We start from the raw sequence: 20,374 nt of genomic DNA, 5'->3' as shown, positions 1-20,374 counted from the left end.
TGGAATTGGGCCCAGAAAAATATTCATCTTGAGCAGTCACTTGATGCACACTTGCAAATCCAACACCAGCCACAAGCATGATCTACTGTCAGACTGTTGTATATGTTGAGGTTCCCTACTGCCACAGGGACTGAACTCCTAATTGTTCCTCCCCCCCGATAGTGGCCCTGACCACAAAGTTCTATAAATTATTCACTAGGAGCTTCTTGTGAAGTATGACAAATAACAGAGAATGTTATTCATGCTACCACTGCATTGGGGAAAATTTTTAGCATTTAGCCAATGTGAAATTAGGAAATTAACATATGTTTAGATTTCTAGGTCTCTCCAAGCTTCTACAAAGGAGTTAGGCTCATAGACCAGTTTTTTTTAAGATATCAGTTAGATTGTAGGCAGAATGATCTGGCATTGGCAGCTTGGCTAATTCATAGATAATCAGGAAATGCCAATTCATTGCAAAACTTCCAGTCTCAGTTCATTTATAGGTTGGTTAGTGATGACAATCCATGAGGAACTTGGGGTTATCTGCAAATGCATGATCAATATTTAGATGCTACGTTGTCTTCTCCATTGTTAGCAAACGGGCATGGCCTCACCAGCCTACCGCAGCAAAGTAAAAATAAAAACAACTTCAAATTTAACTTCTAGCAAATTATTTTGTCTAACATAGATATTTACCCATATACAGTATATTCACACAATTCAGCAGCAATATTTCATAATAATTTGTGTGATTGCGTAATAACCTAATGGCAGAAATGGAAATTAAAATTTTCCCTAAAAGCTCATGTAGAATACAAGATAAAGCATATTTTTTGTCATTTCTGAAGAGAAATATTCACATAATAATTTTTTTTGCCTTGTAGATAATTTAAGATGTATGACCTATAAAATATACACTTAACACAATTTAAACATCTTCATCTTTTTTTTTTGAAATGACACAAATAAATCCCCAGCCCCTCAAATACAGAATCCACCAATATGGGACCAACTTGCAGTAACCAATGGCAACCAAACTGCTCTTAGCTTTGACTAAACTAATGCATTTAATCTAGATAAAGAAGAGGTCTGCTTGGTTGCTAAGGGTTACTGCATTGTTCTGATATGCACCAATGTTTGTAGTTTCCCCCTTATTTGATTAACGGAGACCCTTGATACATTTTCATTACAGTACCTTTCTGTACATTTGCCCATGTGCTTTAGGCTATAGCAACCAATCACAGGGGAGCACTTACTGATCACCATCTTATTGGTTGCTAAGGGTTACTGTACCTGGGCAAACTTAGTGCCTTTTATCACATATGTGGGGGAATGTAATAAAAGTCAGAAACGTAAAAATTATTCGCAATGCGAAAAGTTATGCCTCTGTGCGAACAAATTTGCCTTTGTGTGAACTTAACTTTTGCGAACCCGAAAACTGTTTAGCGACCACTTCCGACAGTGGAAGAAGGTTTGCGAATTTTATAGTTAGTGCCAGTGCACAGTGAATGTAATAAAACTTCTTAATGAAAAAGTTATGTTTTCTCCAAAAGATTACGACACCTTAAACACTTCTTAAAAGTGGGCAATGTGCAATGAAAATTTGCAATGTGCAATGAAAATTCGCAATGCAAAAACAACTTAAGGAAGAGCATTACATTGTGAAATGCAGATTTTTATTCTTATTTGTGCAAACTGTTTTGCTCTTTGAGAGTTTTATTACATTCCCCCATATTGGTGTTTAGGATTCTGTCACTGGTGCTGCAATATTGTATGAGAAGAAGTCACGGTGACACAAAGTCATGGGCGACATTAGCCTATGGGTCCACATTCCAGCTAATGAATACATTTCAAAATAGAATATTTTTATCATATAGAAATGTTGACTACTATAAACAAAGACATTAGGAGGAGCCCCATATCACTATCTGCACCAATAGATCTTTGATTTTTTTCCAGATGCATCTGCTCTATTTACTCACAAAACACTCATTCCCTCGTTAAAGGTGCCACAAGCATGTTATAATTTAAGCACTGTTTGGAAAACAGAATATAACAAAATATAACAAAAAAAGCGTTTGCATTTTCACAAGACACGTGTTCAGTAAGTGAAATGTTTCATATGTGAAGACAATAACAACTTAGTTTTTATACCTCGAAAATAGAAGGAGACAATTCCATTACTCAATAAACTGCAAAAAGAAAAAAAAAACGAATTGGGAGAAAAACAAAAATAACCACAGAAACACTTGCTGTATACAAGTTTACCGCTTTGACCTGCCATATGTTAAAGTGAAGTCAGCTGGTATTGTGCAAAGTGCAGAAAGTTTGGTTCACTACTAGTTTGTAACGATTGCACTTTTTTGCCAATGCCTCTCAAATTGTTCTTGATCGACAGCTTTACTATGCACCGTCTCTTAACCTTCCATAACCCGAGAAGCCAGAAGCAGAGTGTTTTCAATTGCGGCATTAAGGCTTCATCTTGCATCCTTGGTTTCAATGTATTATTATAACACTTGTGCTCCTTCAGATATCTGTAATTATTATATCATAGCGCATTGTTGGAGTTAAAATAAAAATGTCTGTTAATGCTCCTCCAAACAATCCGTAAGAAATCATTGCAAAGCGTTGTCTTACAATTTACAACAGATTTGCCCGCTTCTTAGATCCAATATCTGGTATTCTTTAAAACACACTTGACTTATTTTTAAGTACACATGTTTTCTCACTGCATCTCTTCTGAGAATGCTGGGAGCCAGACTTCATAGCAGCAAGGGAGCAAGGACTTCCCTGTCTTAAGCCATTTTGGTTGCAGGGCTTTAATAATAACAATAATACATTTTTATCTTTGTTAATAATATTTGGCAAAGGCCATCATGCTCTCCGGGAATTCTTATTATGACTTCCTAGTAGGGATTGTGCTCACCCAAAAGTACATTTTCACTGTTTAATCTTTAGAATGAGTGTGGTGGCACAGGAGAGTGAAACCATTATAACAGCACTTTCAGCTGCAATGTGGGTACTGGCCACACACATTGGTGTAGCAATTAAAACGATCAGAGAAAATGAAGCTAAAAGGCAAGGTTATTAAGGCAATCCTTGAGAAGATATTAATCAGTGTATTTTACCGGAAATTCCAATGTATCTCTGTATACTCTGCTTGAGGTTGAATGGCCAATACAACGCTCTTATTAACATCTTAGTGTCCCTGACATGATGGCTATAACATGATCCCTCTTTTTTGGTTATACAATTGTTGTACATTGGAAGTATTGAAAGCCGATGCTTCAAGGGACTGGCTGAGTATCTTGCAGTTATTTAGAACTATGACCACACATGAGCAGACAGGCTTGTTGAAATTACCTTTCAGAAAGCTTTTAAACAGTCAAAAATCAGATATAGCTGTTTTGTAAAACTCCTGTGATGCTTGTCTTGATGTCAGATTCTGTATTTTTATCTCCACGTGTTGGTATTCATATACTAGTTTGGAGGTCTCCATTGAGCAAAGTGCGCTGAGTTTCTGTGGTCTCATTTAACCTGGATTTATCATGTTTGCTGTCACTCCTGTCCACTTCATCCATACCACTGACTTTTGACAAGCACAGCACATTCTTAAAGCTCTTCTTAAAGTTGTCAGAAAGGAAAGCATATAGAATTGGATTGGCACAACTGTTGGCATAGCTCAGAACCACAACAAAGTCCCACATGGCCTTTAGCCCTGGAGTTGGCACAATCAAAAGGGACACTGAAGATACATTAAAGATGTAGAATGGAAGCCAGCAGAAGATAAACACTGCCACAACTATAGACACCATCCTAGTAACCTTTTTTTCTGATCTTTTCCTTTTAGAAGAACCAACCCTTATCCCTGATGATTTAACTTTGATTATGATGAAGAGATAGCATAGGCAGATGATGCTAAGTGGTACAAGAAAACCTAATATAAAGGCATATATTATAAACCCAGTATACCAGGCACTAGAATTTCCAGGCCATATGATTGTACAACTTCCTCTGCCATGATAACTTTGCACACCCGCATAAGTCATAATTGGCATGATAACCAAAAGGGAGATTGTCCACACTGCAGCATTTACCATTTTGGCTGTCCTGGGTCTTCTCCATTTGGCAGACTTAATGGGGTGAACCACAGCAAGGTATCTGTCTATGCTCATGACTGTCAAACAGAATATACTGGTAAATTGGTTTATTCCATCTACTGTCATCACAATACGACAAATGGCTTTACCAAAAGGCCAGTGTACCAAGGCCACTTGCATGGCCAAAAAGGGTAAACCAAGCATGAACAGCTCATCAGCAATTGCTAAATTTAGTATGTAGATATTGGTAATGGTCTTCATTTTGGCATAACGTAGAATGACATAGATGACTAGAGTATTGCCACAGAGTCCTACTATGCAAACAACAAAGTAAATGAAAGTGAGAATTGCATTGCTTGTCATGTCATAGTATGTTGTACTGTTATTAACTGATGCATTGGTTGGTGTTACCCTTCCAAAAATATCCAGCTGTGATAAGGAAGAGAACCAGAGATCTGTGGTATTAGATAACTCAGAGTAATCCTGCTCCATTTTGGTCTCTCTTCAAAGCTCTGTCAGTTCTAAACGATTCTCATGGTTCTCCTTATCAGATGTTGACAGCAACCGATATATCCGTAGATTAGTAGCTAAAAAAAAGAAAAATGCAGAGGACATCAGTAAAACATTTCTAAACCACATTTAGTCATATTTATTTCTGAAGTATACTTAAATGATCACATTGACCATAACTTTCCATTTGTCTAGTAGAGCTGTTGTATTATAAGCATTTGCGTCAATGCAGTGCATAGCCAGTCACATGTTTTGCTCTTTATTAGATCATAGCCAATTCAACATTGTGGACAACACATCTTTCGTATTAAACTAAGTTACAGGTTACAGCATTTTGGCAGATTAAAACCTTGCTTGCTCATTCGTATTAAACTAAGTTACAGGTTACAGCATTTTGGCAGATTAAAACCTTGCTTGCTCATCTTCCACTTGCCTGATGTATTCAAGCCCTCACACTTGCTTTTAGTCTTATTTAAGCTCTCTTTATATCTATATTTGACTAAATGTATATAGTAAAAAGCATAGTTCATTCTAGCCAAAAATAGGTCTGATAGAGTCAGAAAACTTTTCTTTTCTATGTCTGTCTGTTACATTCATTGGAAAGTGTCTCATGGCAGTAGGCTTTTTGATGCTATTTTTGTCAATAATCATGAGTTTGAGGCCTGCTGTTTATATGACATTGCTGTTGAGAAATTAATGTATAATTATGCTTTTGTTTCAGGGTTTCTGTAGGGTCTATGAAGATGGATTTATAATCTGGTAACAGATTCTCCCTTTTTTATTTTGTCATTTTTCTTACTTGTTTAATCAATCTTTCTCATCTCTTATCTAGACTCTTCATATTATATGGGGATCTAGACCATGAGGTACTCTGTTGCATGTGGCATGGCATGGTGTCATTGGTGTAGCCAAAAAAGAAGAGGGGGCAGGAACTGCACATATTTGAAGTAAAATGTTTATGATTATACAGTACTATGTAAGAATAGGTGATCCTGTGTGTTAAAAACAAAAAGCTAAGCTAATGAATTGATAATGATAAACAAGTTATTTTCATTGTCAACAAAGTTGTTCTAGCCCTATTTCAGAGTTACATTCACAGACAATAACACTTCTACTTAGTGTGTGCAAGGAAATATTAATTTGGTAGCACCTGACATAACTCTGTACTTCTACTTTGTTATTTGGAAAGGTAAGCTCTTCTATCAAAGTTGCCTCTCTAAGCCTTTTTCTATGTACAAAAAGCCCTGTTAGTTGTATAATTATACAAAATGTATTACTATATCTCTGAGTTATTAGTCCTGTGAAGCACTGAAGCTTTTGGTTACAGAACTATGGAGACCTATAGTTAAGTGTTGAAGACTGTTCCGTGTGTAGGACGTACTTCATTACAGTTTATATTAAGATATATGATTGCATTCTATAAATACAGTAGAACCCCCATTTTACATCCCCTGATTTTAAGTTTTCCCTCATTTTACATTGTTGTTTTGTGGTCCCACCTATATACATTATTTTGCATAATACATTTCCCTGATTTTACACCATTTTTTTCTGGTCCCCTGAAAAACGTAAAATGGGGGTTCTACTGTATATTAATCCTGATAAAGTGATTCTTTGGTGAGTGAGGAGGAATTACCTGTCATGTTAGTCATGTTTAATTTGTGACACATCAAGGATGGGCAGTACAGAACCTAACAACTTCATTAAAATGATTGGAAACTAATTGATACACTCAGCGACTTAAAAAATATTTGTCGTTTTGAGATCCTTTGATTTGGCACAGGAATTTAAAATTGTCAGACTCATTCAAAATGGTGTAAAGGTCGTCATAGACGCAAAGTTCCGCTTGTTTGGCGACATTGCCAAACGAGCGGATCTTTCCCCGAAATGCCATTAACGTGCATGGCTATATCAGGGGTAATCTGAACGTTCGGGCGTATGGCCGAATGATCTGATTACGATGCGCAATGGGCTCCTGTGGGATCGGAGGACGAAAGATGTTGGCACTCTCCACACACACACGATCCGAAAATTGTATGAATCCTCGATTTGTACGATAGGATCTATGCGTCTATGGCCAGCTTAATGCATGTGCAGCTGCAAATACCCATTGTATGCTCTATAGAGAAGAACAGAATCACAGATTTGCTTCAGGATTTGGCCAAATCAGTGCCTTTTTTGGCAGGGTTCTGATTTAGTTAAATCTGAGTGCCTGGCTGCATATTCAAGCCCTTAAAAATCCTATGACTTCACACTACTGGACAAAAGAACTTGCCCATTTTTTTCTATTGCTGATTTTCTACCCCCACACACACAATTTAGCTAATCTGCATATGGAAATTTGCATTTGGATTCATTTTAGGATTTACCAAAATCTTTGTGTGTGGTTGATTTGGCATTTGGACAAATCCCTCAGGAAAAATTAATTCAGGGCTGTTCTCCTAATGTAGTTCCTGTCTATGTCAGTGCTTGCTGTCTGCTTTGCCTTCCAGTGCTGCAATAAAACCTGTATCTGTTTTGAAGTACCTGCCTGCCTATCTCCCAATTCAGATTCTACTTTAGTCAGCATCAAACTTCAGAATTTAGGATCAGCCTCAGGCCCCTGGTCCAAATCGTATAAATGGGCAATTGGTTGTTGACAGACAGACAGAAATGAATATTTATAGTTCACTGTCAAGTAACTGCTGATATTATTAAGAAACTATGGGGCAAATTTACTATCCGCCGAAAATTGGTCAGCGACAGCTTCACTCACATCGCAACACTTTGCCAGGCGAAGGACAACGCCAATTCACTAAAATGCGAAGTTGTGTCCAGGGTGCCGAATGATGGCAAAATTTCCCTAGTGTTAATTCGGCAAGCAAAGCGAAGTTGCGCTAGCGTTGGCTAATTTGCATATGGCGGGAAGTTAAATTTCAATGGACGTATATGTTGCAGCAAATACATTACACTACACAAGCCCAGGGAACCTTAATAAAAGAAAATAGAGTTGTTAAAATACCCTACACATGAGCCCAGTGTATAGTTTATGTGCCATATGTTAGGAAATGTAGGGGGGAAGCTGGGTACCCTAAAAAAATGTACGTTCTTTTGCAGCCTATCACCCTGAAACACTGAAAAGTCACCAGTGTTTTTTGGGACTTAGAAACATTTTCAACTTTCCTTTGAGGAACTTATCTACTCTATTGCACTTTTCCTGGTCTGAGGTGGCAAAGGCATGTCTGGCGCAAGAGGTAACGTTCAGTAAAATCTGCATCTTAATACAATTGCGTAGTTACGTCTATTTCGCCAGAGCGATAATTTGCCTGCCGTTAGAGTGCGAAGTAGCGCTAGAGTCGATCTCCTTCACTAGCAAATTTACGCCAGTGTCCATTAGTAAATCGGCGAAGTACCGAAATGATCTAATGCTGGCGTATTTTCGCCAGCTTTAGTCACTTCGCCCTTTAGTAAATTTGCCCCAATATGACAGCTGGATGATAGCAGTGGTGTAAGTATGCAGAATCTATCACAAACTAAAACCCCCAAATTAAAAAAGTAAAGAGGGGTTGTTTAGAAACAGCTTTAATGATAGTCTTGCTCAGCTGCAAAATAGCATAATCTAATCTAATAATAATAAATAGAGTAATACGAAGAAAAATTAATTTAAAAAAAAGTTGCAGATTCTACACATTAAGGGCCAAGCCCAAAAAGCTAAGAGTAGGGGCAAGCCATCACATTTTTTCGACTTTTGCTTACTTCCCCATCAAAATATTATATTGTTTGCTTCAACGAAATAGCAGATTTATTCTAAGATCCATCTTATAACCATATCACTAGATACTGGAAAAGTGGGCAGTATGCCAGTGAATATCCAACCATAAAACCTGAAACAGCAAACACTGGTTTAGATCTCTGGCTGCCAAAGGTAGTCATTACCAAAGAACTAAATCTTAAAACCAACATTTTATCACTAAATACATAGTGCTCTTTCCAGCAAAATACTGAAAATATTGTACCAGTTGAAGTGCTCTGAAAGCAAAATACAGGCAGACTGAGTCTGTTGCTTCTAAAACTAATTAAAGTTGACCTTTATGGCAATGATCCAAAGCAAGATGACCTGCTTGCCCTGATTCAGATTGTAGAAAACATAGGTAAAAAATTAATACAAATACTTTGAAAAATGTTAAAATAAATGTTGCTTCAGGGTGCTTATGCCATTAACCAGGTTGCAGTTTAAAGGAAAACTATACACCCAAAATTAATACTTAAGCAACAGATACTTTATATCAAGAGTGCCCATACTTTAATAATACGAGGTCTACTTAGTGATGCTGTCCCATTAAGATCTACATCCATAAAAGCATTGTTAGCATTTTGCTCCATGGAAAATACTACTTAAATACTATATTGATTTATGAAAGAATGTATATTTCTACTGTATGTTTAACAAACAACTATTTCTTATGTAACCTTAGCAGAAAAATATCTGAATGAAAAGCATGAAAGTGATATTGACAAACTAATTGCTGATAGTGTCTTGAGATCTACTGATCACCAGCTAAAGGTCTACTGGTAGATCCCGATCTACCTTTTGGGTACCCCTGCTTTATATCATATTAAGGGGCAGATTTATCATGGGTCAAATTGAAAATTTGAATTTCTGAATTTTTTTTATGATTAAAACTGTCAAATTCAATTAGGGAATTATTCAAAATTTAATTTGATTTTCGATGATTTATCATACTCTGGTCCTTTAAGAATTCGAATTTGCCACCTAAAACCTGACAAATTACTGTATAAGTCAATGGGAGAGGTCCAGGGTAATTTGGAGTTGTTTGTAGCCTTCCTGACATTCAAGTTTTTTTCGAATTTGATTTCAATTTGCGTTTATCGAGTTGGTAAAATTTGTCCGAGTTTTACATATTCGATTTTAATAATAACTAGTCATGATCATAGGATCCCAGAGGGGCGGCCCCTAGTTCTTAAAATTACAGTTCTATTTAGGACTAACCAATGGCACATACTACTGTACTAAAAAACTATGTTATTATGAAAATAGTTTATTTACATGAAGCAGGGTTTTACACATGAGCTGTTTTATGCAATATATTTTTTAGAGACCTACATTGTTTGGAGGCATAGTTTTCCTTTAAATAACCTTATATTACCTTAGAACACTAAATATAATACTAAACAAACTACATGCAAACAGAAGGTTTTAATTCTGAAATATATATCATTTTATTTACCACAATTTCCCTTAAACATGATGCCAGTAATATTTATTCATTAGTTATTGTTTTTGATATTATACTTTTCCTTCCTGAAACATTTGTACTGACACATATAATAGACCGTTCAGTTGGATGCATTTTTACCAAGTGAAAAAAATGAAAGGCTACTGGTGTTAAAAATGCAATTCTGATCCGAATCGTCATTCTGATTTCTCTTTTAGGGCAAACTAAAGACAACTTCCTTTCCTCTGGAATAGCTAGAATTTGGTATCAATTATTGTTGCAAAGTAATAAACCTGGTAAACCTGATAGATGAGGTTCAATCTCATTCCATCTTTATTATCAAATAAATGTATAGCTATGGAGGGTAAAACTGGAATGAACTCTTGTTAATACATTAAATGGCAACTTTCTTGTTTCACTTGTACCACACAGAGATCTACGCCAGCCTGAAAGAGCAATTTTTCTTTCCACCCTGCAGAAAAGAGAATTGATTTGATGCTGTTTCATCACATTAAATGGGTTGTTCACCTTTACATAAATTTTTAGTATGATATAGAGAGTGATATTCTGAGATAATTTGCAATTGGTTTTCATTTGTTATTATTTGTGGTTTTTGAGTTATTTCGCTTTTTATTCAGCAGTTTTCCGGTTTGTAATTTCAGCTGTCTGGTTGCTAGGGTTGAAATTACCCTAGCAACCATGCATTGATCTGAATAAGAGACTGTAATATGAATAGGAGAGGCCTGAATAGGTGAATAGATGGGTCAGTGACCCCCATTTGAAAGCGAGAAAGAGTCAGAAGAAGAAGGAATATAATTAAAAAACTATAAGAAATAAATAATGCAGACCAATTGAAAAGTTGCTTAGCTTTGTCCATTCTATGACATGCTAAAAGTTAACTTAAAGGTGAACCAACCCTTTAATGGAAAATCGTTCAGTCAGTACAGTAGGCATCCTTTTGGAATAATCATCTCCTTGGCTGATTCATAGACCATGGCAGTACTTACAGATGCTTGGAAGCCCACTATTAAGTTGCATTTGTAGTCTATGTTCCCAAGTAGCAATCCTTTAAAGATCTGCTTTACTGATTTGAGGCCAGAAACACTAACCTGTTAACCCCTGTTTGGCTCTTATGGAAGAAGAAAAAAAGGACCCTTTGTTGTTATATTTTTACCTCTATGACCTCGTACGTAAAGAAAAACCAAGAGATAAGGATCCAGCATCTCTGTTTATTCCAAAGGAAAATAAAGCACAAGCAATCTTTTCGGGATACCCTGTGGCCTTACATTTGGTGACCTTCAACTCCCAGAATGGCAAGTTAAAGATGGAGAAGATATTGTTGTGCCAGTGAGTATAACAGTGATTATATTTAGAACAATATCTATCCATCTATCCATCTATCCATCCATCCATCCATCCATCCATCCATCCATCCATCTATCCATCTATCCATCCATCCATCTATCCATCCATCCATCTATCCATCCATCCATCCATCCATCTATCCATCCATCCATCTATGGTACATGTTATACAGAATGCTTGGGACCTGGGGTTTTTCAGATAACTGATCTTTCCATAATGTGGATCTTCATACCTCAAGTCAACTAGAAAATCATGTGTATACTGAATAACTCAATAGGCTGGGTTTGCTTTCAATAAGGATCAATTACTGTATATTTAGTATGGATAAAGTAAAAAGTACTGTTTTATTATTACAGTGAAAAAGGAAATCAGTCAGACTTTAGACTTTTTACCCCCAAACAAGAATAGAAAACATTGAGCTCTTCAGATGTTGCAGAAATACAGCAACAGCCATTTTTCAACATATTAGCTTTGTAGAATATTTAGCTCATAGCTCCTGTCTGGAATACAGCAGGTTAACAAATTCTAACCTGCCCCACTTGTAAATTTATGTTAAGGTGTGCAAAGCTAACCAGCACTGAAAAGGTACTATGAGTTAATTTAATATCTCAACGCTCTACCTGACTCAGCGTCAGACTGGCACACCTGGATACCAGGAAAACTCCAGGTGGGCCCAGGTGTAAGTGGTCCCTTATGCTGCTAAACATTTGGCCTATTTCATGGCCAATCCCTATTTCTATGAGAATAAACAGGCTAAATAGATGGAATAATAGATTATGAGACTATGAGAATAGAGTTTGAGTAAGGAGAAGGAGAATAATAGTACTGAGAGTGGGCCGCTGGTCTAAGGTTTTTGGGTGGGCCCCTGGTGTCCCAGTCCGACACCAACCCCACTACTCATCAGGATCCAGCAGAATCATATGGTACAGCAAATGTATCTGTCAGGCTCTTTGAACAGAACATGTCTCATGTCATTAATCAGAGAGCCAGAGAATTGTTGCATTACGGTTTCACTTTTGTCATTGTAAATGGAAGCATTTTTACAAGATAATGGACTAAATAAATGAAATCTTCAGTGCTCAAGCTAACATCACACCATTGACTGGCATTCTCAGTCACATAAGATGAGAATATAATTCTAATTATACTGTTACAAAATATTTTCAGCCTTAACTCTGCATTGCATTTAGTCAATTCGGAAAGCCTGGCACTGTACAAATATGTGATGAATTTCTCTAAAACATAAGAATATTTTTTGAGCCCCTTTATGTTCTTGTTGCTCTCAGTGCAGAAGACAGTGATAGTAAAAACTGATATTTTTGTGGGTTAAATAGAAATCTAATTTTGGTTCAATTTTTATCCCTTAAGCTGTTGCAAAACTATACCACCCAGTTTACAGTTTCACTTTAAGTGGAACATGGTACTTGTAATCTCACAGCAGCTGGAAGAATGTAGAAAGGCTAATCAAGTGTAGATTGTACAGTATGAAAGCATGGAAAGCAATCAACAATGGCTTCTGCATAGATCATAAGTCCTTGGGGTTATTTAAGTAATACAGCATTTGATAAAAACTACAGTATATCTACAAAGTTCAGATTTGACTTATATTTAACCTAATTTATTATATGATACAGAGCTTAACTATTTTTTTTTTTTGCTAGTTATTTCTATGTTCCAGATAGAGCTGAATAGATCACAGAGCAGTACACAGGTGTTCTTCAATCCCCTTTTCCCTTACCACTTCTGCTGTGAGCTATTCTACACCCCCTCCATTTACAAATCATTTAACACAGATTTTTATACACTCTCTCTTTGTACAGTGATGTGTATTGTATATTTCATAATCAAAGGAATTCCTGGTTTATCATAATTCTGCCTGAGCACAAGGACTGAAAGTCTTTAGTAATATACATAGTAATTTAAACCAGCCAAATGGATTGGGTAGCATAAACACACATCTAAAACTGCCAAACATCAAATATGTATACCAATAAAGTACTTGAGCTATGCCACCTATAGCTGAAATAGTAGCACACTGATTTCTACTATTGCAGATATATCGCAATGTGCTTACCTCTTACAGGGGAGGTATTGGTATTGCATTCTGATGCAGGAAAGAGTAAATGTGACCAAATCTAGCAGCCTAAAAGCACTGCAGGAATGAAAAGAAGGCTTTGCTGAACGAGACATTTAAAAAAAAGTGATTGTCATAAATGAATATACTGTACATATATGAATATATGTTCAGCATTTATCTCGTTTGCCTTCCCAAAATCAGTTACGAAAGATATAACAGAATCCTTCCAATCAAAGCCAATGACCCATAGGAACTCATCTGTCAAAAATAATCCTAATGGGTGAGAATTCCAGCTTCCCTGTAAGTAATATCCGCTGGTTTATCTATATGCAGAAGTTTGTCACCTGTGTCAGCTCCATGCTGTGAAACAAAAGTAATCCTTGCAAACCTTGATTGCCTCCTTTAGTCCCCCCCACACATAGCTTTCTCTGTTCGTGTGCTCAGTCTGAGGCTCCTGCTGCATCTGAGCCTGGATTTAGCAGTGAGGGAGGAGGAGGACACACAGCATTTTCTCTGTTCACATACAGATGGAGCTCCAGCCATATAATCTATCTGCTAGGGTATCATGCAAGTCTGCATAGCTCAACCCTGTCAGGGATCATGCATGTAGTTAGTGAAGGCAATTTTGGTATCAGACACTGATAAAGTACACAGCTTATGTTTTTTTTTACAGTAGATAGGGCAGATTGGTGATAATATCAAGTATTAAATGATGGGCATTATATCTGTAATTATACTCCATGGTGCACAGAAAGAGGAGAGTGTAAAATTGGCTCTTATTCTTTGTGACTATGAACGCCATTAAGTAAATGGAATGATATTAGCTTAAACACTGAAGCTATCATTTATTAAGTGCATTGTGTTCCACAAACGTATCCATAAACACGGAATGAAAAAGTGAAATTTAGCGAGACTATACTCCAAGTGATTAATGACATGATACAGATTCTGTTCAGAGAGACTGACAGATACTGTTGCTATAACTTCTGATTCTACTGGATCGTGGTGAGTAAACAGTGGAACCAATGAAATATTAAATACCCCTCTAATCTTTTCAGTGCTGATTTGTACATCTTTTCAGGACTTCACAGTGGGACAGGTAAGAATTCATATACTCATTACACATTTGCTTTACAGTACCTTGCTAAAGATGTATTTTCAGTGCCCTTCATGTTGCTAACCATAGGTAGGGCACAACTATTGACATATTCATATACCCACCAGTGCAAATAGAGAAACTACCCTGTGCAGGTATGGAAAAATGTATGCTGGCAGCTGACAGCCAGGGTGCACAGTTGGGCTAAAGGTAACCAACAATGGCCCGCAACAGGGGTAGGTAGCAGAATAGGTACGTACCTCCCACCCCCTGCCACTGTGCCCTAGGCACGTGCCTCTTCTGCCTAGTTCTGGCCCTGAGCAATATCTATGGATCAAATAAACACTACTCAATCCATCTGTCAAGTCATAATGGGAAATGTAGTCAATCAACACTGTGGGAAATGAGATTAAGAAGTACAGCCCTAGAATGTGGATGGCCAGATGTACCCCAGTGCTTTTCTGAGAATGCTGGAACCTGTAGTCAACCAGGATTTATGTACTAGGTTTATTGCTCCAGAGTTTATTGCTCAGTTGTAGCCCCTCCTTCTATCATCTTCAAGTTATAGTGAAGTAGCATATGAGGACCCAAAGTTTAAAAAAAAAAACACCAGCTATAGACCTCTATACATACTAGGGATACTGGAGGTTATAAAAGAGCAACATCTGGGGACCCAATGAGAGTTGTGGCATACAATTAGCAATGGAGCTTCATGTTGTTTTTTTTTTTTACCCCAAGGAGGCATAAGGAACATTCAGAAATACACCAAAATGTGCTTATATTGTTTTGTAAAGTTGGTATTGTAGTAGACTGTTGTTAACTATTACTGCTAATCATCCACTAGTTGATTTTAACTACAGTATATCTTCCCACAAAATGTTAGCTTTGGGAGTACCAGTGCCATGGTATACCCAAAAAGATTAAATTTAGCTATATTTGGAGTGAACACATAATAGGATTCAAGAAGTTTGTCATGGGCTTGTTTGCTAATCCTAGTATATTGTACTCTCAGTATAACTTTATATCATGTAGGTGATTCAGTGCCATGTGTTACAGGATATAAACGGTTAAATTGTACTGTGATTTTATTAGTAATTTTGTTGTAGGCCTTGGTTCCATTATATCTGCTGAATTTAACATCTTTCAGTATGGGCAGCGCCGATCCGTGCCTTTATGCCGCCTGAGACGGCCTTCCGTTGCCGCCCTCTGCACTAGAAGAGCCGAATTTCCGGGTTGAAAACCGGAAATTCGGCTCTTAGTTACCAGGAGCGGCATTTTTCCCGCCCCTGGTAACCAGGGTGGCGCTGCTGCCTGAGGCGAGTGTCTCAACTCGCCTCATTTGTGGAGCGCCCCTGAGTATGGGAGCCTATGGCTGCCACCTTTTGCCCAAGCTGACTCCAGGCAGGGGGTGGAGATGGGGCTATGACGATTGGGCGATCGCTGCGTCAATCATAGGGAATCCGGCCTGCAATCCCGCACTGGCAATCTGTGGGTTCTAGCAAATGCCAGAGGGGCTGCTATAAGGTGCCATAGAAAATCTGTATTTATTGGGCTGGTGGGTGCTGTTTGGGCCTCTGTCTGGGCTGATTTGGGCCTCTATGTACCTGAAATGCCAGGGCCTCTTTTAATTCTCAGTCTAGACCTGCCTGCCCGGTTTTCCTAATCCAGAAAACCAGACAGGCAGTTTTGACTCGGGCAGCCCTTCAAAAAAACGGGCTGTTCAGGTCAAAACCGGACTGGTGGCTCCCAGTTGTGCAATTCTTGTCATACCCTATCTGTTTGTTGCTTCCCCCATAATGCCCAGAATGGGGATTAGAACAAAGAGCTGAAAAAACACCCTATTTTTGAGGGGAGGGGTGAGGGAAGTCGGTAAAGTAGTATATTCCAAGGGCTGTGTGGGTGACTGGATAGTTTTTGTTGGTAGTCACTAGACGAAGAACCACCTGGCACCATGGGTCTAACTTGTTACTGGTACTTTAAGCTACCCTAAGTAAAGCAACCATATTCTTTTATGGAAGGGGTTCAGAGACCAACATTCCTTCAGTTAATGCCTGTGGACTTTTATGAAACCATTAACCCCTGCTGGATATGTGCAACCTGGAGGAACAATAACCTCAAGGACTGCAGTATCTGCCAGCCTATCTGTGGCTACACATGGGAACATAGTTAATACGTTGTGTAAAACGAAATTCACTGAAACATGCCGACGCCTGGCAATGTGTGGTGTATTATCGTTCTCTTTTTTTACACAGCATGATAAATATGCCCCATGGACTATCTATTAGAAACTCCAGGTAAATCCTGCCATTTGTTAGTGCTAACATCTTGTCCTGCCATTTGTTAGTGCTAACATCTTGTGTTAATTGATGATTAAAATTACCTGGACCTCTAAGTTCTCTTGCCTTTATTGCTATTAATGCTATAGTGAAAAATGCTATAGTGAAAAAAGCCAACAAATGAACAAGCAAGCAACTTAATACAAAATTTCAGAACATTATAAGCACTGTCATGGTCTATGAACCAGCCTAGGAGATGATTATTACAAAAGGGCTCCAAATGAACTGACTGAAATGCTTCTCATTAGTGTGATAGAACACCATCAAATCAATTCTTCTTTTAAAAGGATTGAAAATAAGATTGCTCATTCAGCCTCTTGCAAATCTATGTACCTTACATGATAAACAGGAATTTGTGCATTTCATGTATTCACATGACTTATGTTTATTTTAATTTTAACATCCCTAGAATATGTAATGTAGTTATGTAATTACATAATCATAAGGATTGACAAATGACACATGCCTGTTGGGCTCAACCTTTTGCTACATTTATTTACTGCTATTTCAGAAAAAAGCAAAAACCCTCTGAAGGTAGCCAGCCCCCTCAAGTTAAAAAAATCAATGTCCCCTCATAAAAGTAATGGTGGTCAGGTCCTCCCCCATGAAAGTTTAATAAATTGCCTGAATAGACAGATTATCTGGTGAGATGGTACCTGTTGGAGAGAAAATACTAATCTCTGTGAAGGGACTGTGGCTGTGGGAAGCAGGTATAGTAAGGAGTGATGGTGCCTATAGTAACAGTAGGGAAATAGTCTCTGGGAAGGGACTGTGACTGTGGGATAGCAGGAATAGTAGGGAGAGATGATGCCTATAGTAGCAGTGGGGAAAATAGTCTATGGGAAGGGACTGTGGCTGTGCGATAGCAGGTATAGTAAGGATCTATGACACTTATAGTAGCAGTAGGGATAATAGTCTTTGGGAAGGGAATGTGGCTGTGGGATAAAAGGTATAGTAATGAGAGAGAGTGCCTATAGTAGCAGTGGGATAATAGTATCTGGGAAGGGGCTGTGGGACAGCAGTTATAGTAGGGAGAGATGGTGCCTATAGTAGCAGTGGGGAAAATAGTCTCTGGGAAGGCACTGCGACTGTGGGATAGCAGGTATAGTAGGGAGAGATGGTGCCTATAGTAACAGTGGGATAATAGTCTCTGGGAAGGGAGTTTGGCATTGGGGTAGCAGGTATAGTAGGGAAAGATGGTGCCTATAGTAACAGTGGGGTAATAGTCTCTGGGAAGGTTTTTTGGCAGTGGGATAGCAGTTATAGTAGGGGGAGATGGTGCCTATTGTAGTAGTGGAAAAAATAGTCTTTGGGAAGGGACTGTGGCTGTGAGATAGCAGGTGTAGTAAGGAGTGATGACGCCTATAGTAGCAATCGGGATAATAGTCTTTGGGAAGGGAGTGTGGCTGTGGGATAGCAGGTATAGTAGGGAGAGATGGTGCCTGTAATAGCAGTGGGATAATAGTATTTGGGAAGTGACTGTGGCTGTGGGATAGCGGGTATAGTAGGTGGAGATGGTGCCTATAGTAGCAGTGAGATTATAGTCTCTGGGAAGGGACTGTGGCATAGCAGGTATAGTAGAGAGATATGGTGCCTATAGTAGCAGTGGGATAATAGTCTCTGGAAAGGAACTGTGGCTGTGGGATAGCAGGGAGAAATTGTGCCTTTATTAGCAGCGGGGATATCTGCCTTGGGGGAGAAAACAGTAGTAGTCCCATACAGTTTTGCTAGATGCCTTAATTTCCTCTAAAAATGTGCTTATGTTCATAATTCAAATCTTGTACCAATGACTTATGTTAATATAACACCCAAAACAGATGTCCCTATAATAGCAAGATGTTTTATATCCCAGATGTGGGTTACAGTGACATCTGTCAGGGCTCTATAAGAAACCTTCATGGTCCTCTGAGGCTCTGTGTAGTTGGTGGCTGTGCCCTATAGTGATACCCTCAACAAAAACTAAACCTTGATCTTCAGGGTTCCTGGTATGATTGACCTTAGGCTAAACCAGAATACGAGCCTTCGCCTAGGGGCTTATTTGTTAATATATGTAGGTGTTTCGTTTCAGGAATGCAGTTCCCCATAGCAAAGAACCAATCAACACTTCATTTCAATTCATTTATTACGAAATAGAAAATAAAAGCAAATATTATTGGTTGCTTTGGGCAACTGTGTATTGTGATTCATGCTGCAATTTAAACCTTATATGGTATTACAATCAGCAATAATATAATGTTGTAATGTGTTGCTTTTTCCACATGCCTTCTAATGGTGAACTAGGGTGAACAAGGGACTAATGTATCTTCAAGGCATGTTGGTAAGTTTGCTACATATTAGATATATTACTACCCCCAGTGATCAAATATTCATGTTAGGGGCTAACATTTCCAGTCTCTTTCTTCAACTTGCATCTGAGCTCAATCAGATAATCACTCACATAGAATACTGGCAGAACATTGGTGTGCAGTCCAAACAGCTCAACTGATGTAAAAACCCAGGTACCACACAAATTAAATATGTAAATAAAGTATAAAAGCTTGCTGATCTTGAACTACAGACACATTGGTCTAATAAAGTAACGTATGATCTAAAACAAGGCTACTGCACCTGTGGATACTGGCTGGGCTGGAGTTGCAGTTCACCAAAAACTGTCCTCAAACTGAAGAACATTGATTTCTGTTATTGCAAATCCAGTAAAACAGAATTTCCAATGTAGTACTTTAACCCTTACATACATTAATGTATATACACACGAGTATCTGAAACTTTAGAGGAAGATATTTTAGAGGAAATGAGAGGAAATTAAAAAATGCATGCCCTAACCCACAGAGCTGACGTATGGGGGGACAATAGATAAAGTTCATTGGACGCATGTTTGGGGGAGAGGGGGAATTATTTTTTGGTTGTAAATATAATCAAGTATTTCACCCCAAAGCATTTCAGGAAAATAGGAAAGGCTTTACTTTCACAAAAAAAGTCCTATTGCCATTCATTAATATATTATTATAATCCCTTAAATAAAGTAGGAAATTGCTAGCTTCTTCTCTACATAATTTACCTGCTTCTCTTCACTAGAGTGAGTTGAGAAAGTTAATAGAATAGTGCCCATCACAATCAAGCTGGTAGGGTGTCACTGTGCAAAGTTAAGAACCCAAAAACACTCACTTACCTGTAGGGTAAAAGAAGTGATTAGATAAGCAGGCTGCTCCATTTGCAAAGTGTTGTCACCTGTGGCAGCTCCATTCTCAGAAATACAAATAATCCCTGCAGCATTAACTGCCCTGCCTGTGTCTCTTCAGTCCCTCCCTGCTCACAGCATTGCTTGTCCATGCACTCAGGCTGAAGCTCCTGCTACATATGAGCCTGGATTCATAATAGGGAGGGAGGAGGAGGACACAAAACATTTCTTCTGTTCACATACAGATGGAGCTCCAGCCAAAGCATCTCTCTGCTAGTGCAACCTACAGTCACACAGAGTGCAGATCTGCTCATGAAAACTCTTCATGTCTCACCCCTGTTTTCAATCATACTTATAGAGCGTATCAAATGCAAAATATCCGTACAGCAGGGTCCGCAGTCAAACTAAATGTACAACAACCTATTTTCAGAATGACAACCCCTATAAAAATGTGTAACTTTATTTTTGACACATTAAAAAAAAAAAAAAAAAACAACATTTTGGTCCTTCTTTG

The 20,374-nt window shown here is 38.2% G+C and overlaps 1 protein-coding gene across 3 annotated transcripts; it reads right to left on the bottom strand.

Annotated features, from left to right (window-relative positions):
- Positions 1-1,637: 1,637 nt before the first annotated feature.
- On the bottom strand, positions 1,638-20,086 carry sstr2.S (somatostatin receptor 2 S homeolog). Of its 3 annotated transcripts, none has more exons than XM_018238298.2 (2): positions 19,852-20,086; positions 1,638-4,669 (listed from the first exon to the last, which is right to left on the bottom strand). In XM_018238298.2, exon 2 carries the CDS (start codon positions 4,572-4,574, stop codon positions 3,456-3,458), a length of 1,119 nt encoding a protein of 372 aa, XP_018093787.1. In that variant the 5' UTR covers positions 4,575-4,669; positions 19,852-20,086; the 3' UTR covers positions 1,638-3,455. The 3 variants fall into 3 exon arrangements, with proteins under 3 accessions (XP_018093787.1, XP_041434727.1, XP_041434726.1); XM_041578793.1 differs by lacking the exon at positions 19,852-20,086 and adding an exon at positions 13,595-13,680; XM_041578792.1 differs by lacking the exon at positions 19,852-20,086 and adding an exon at positions 13,248-13,511.
- Positions 20,087-20,374: the final 288 nt, after the last annotated feature.

The sequence above is a fragment of the Xenopus laevis genome, chromosome 9_10S, assembly GCF_017654675.1.
Source record: "Xenopus laevis strain J_2021 chromosome 9_10S, Xenopus_laevis_v10.1, whole genome shotgun sequence".
NCBI lineage: Eukaryota > Metazoa > Chordata > Amphibia > Anura > Pipidae > Xenopus > Xenopus laevis.
This window is presented reverse-complemented; position numbering and strand designations above follow the sequence as displayed.

Bases quoted from the DNA above. Each gene is read 5' to 3' on its own strand.
- sstr2.S (XM_018238298.2), bottom strand. From the start codon at position 4,574: ATGGAGCAGGATTACTCTGAGTTATCTAATACCACAGATCTCTGGTTC.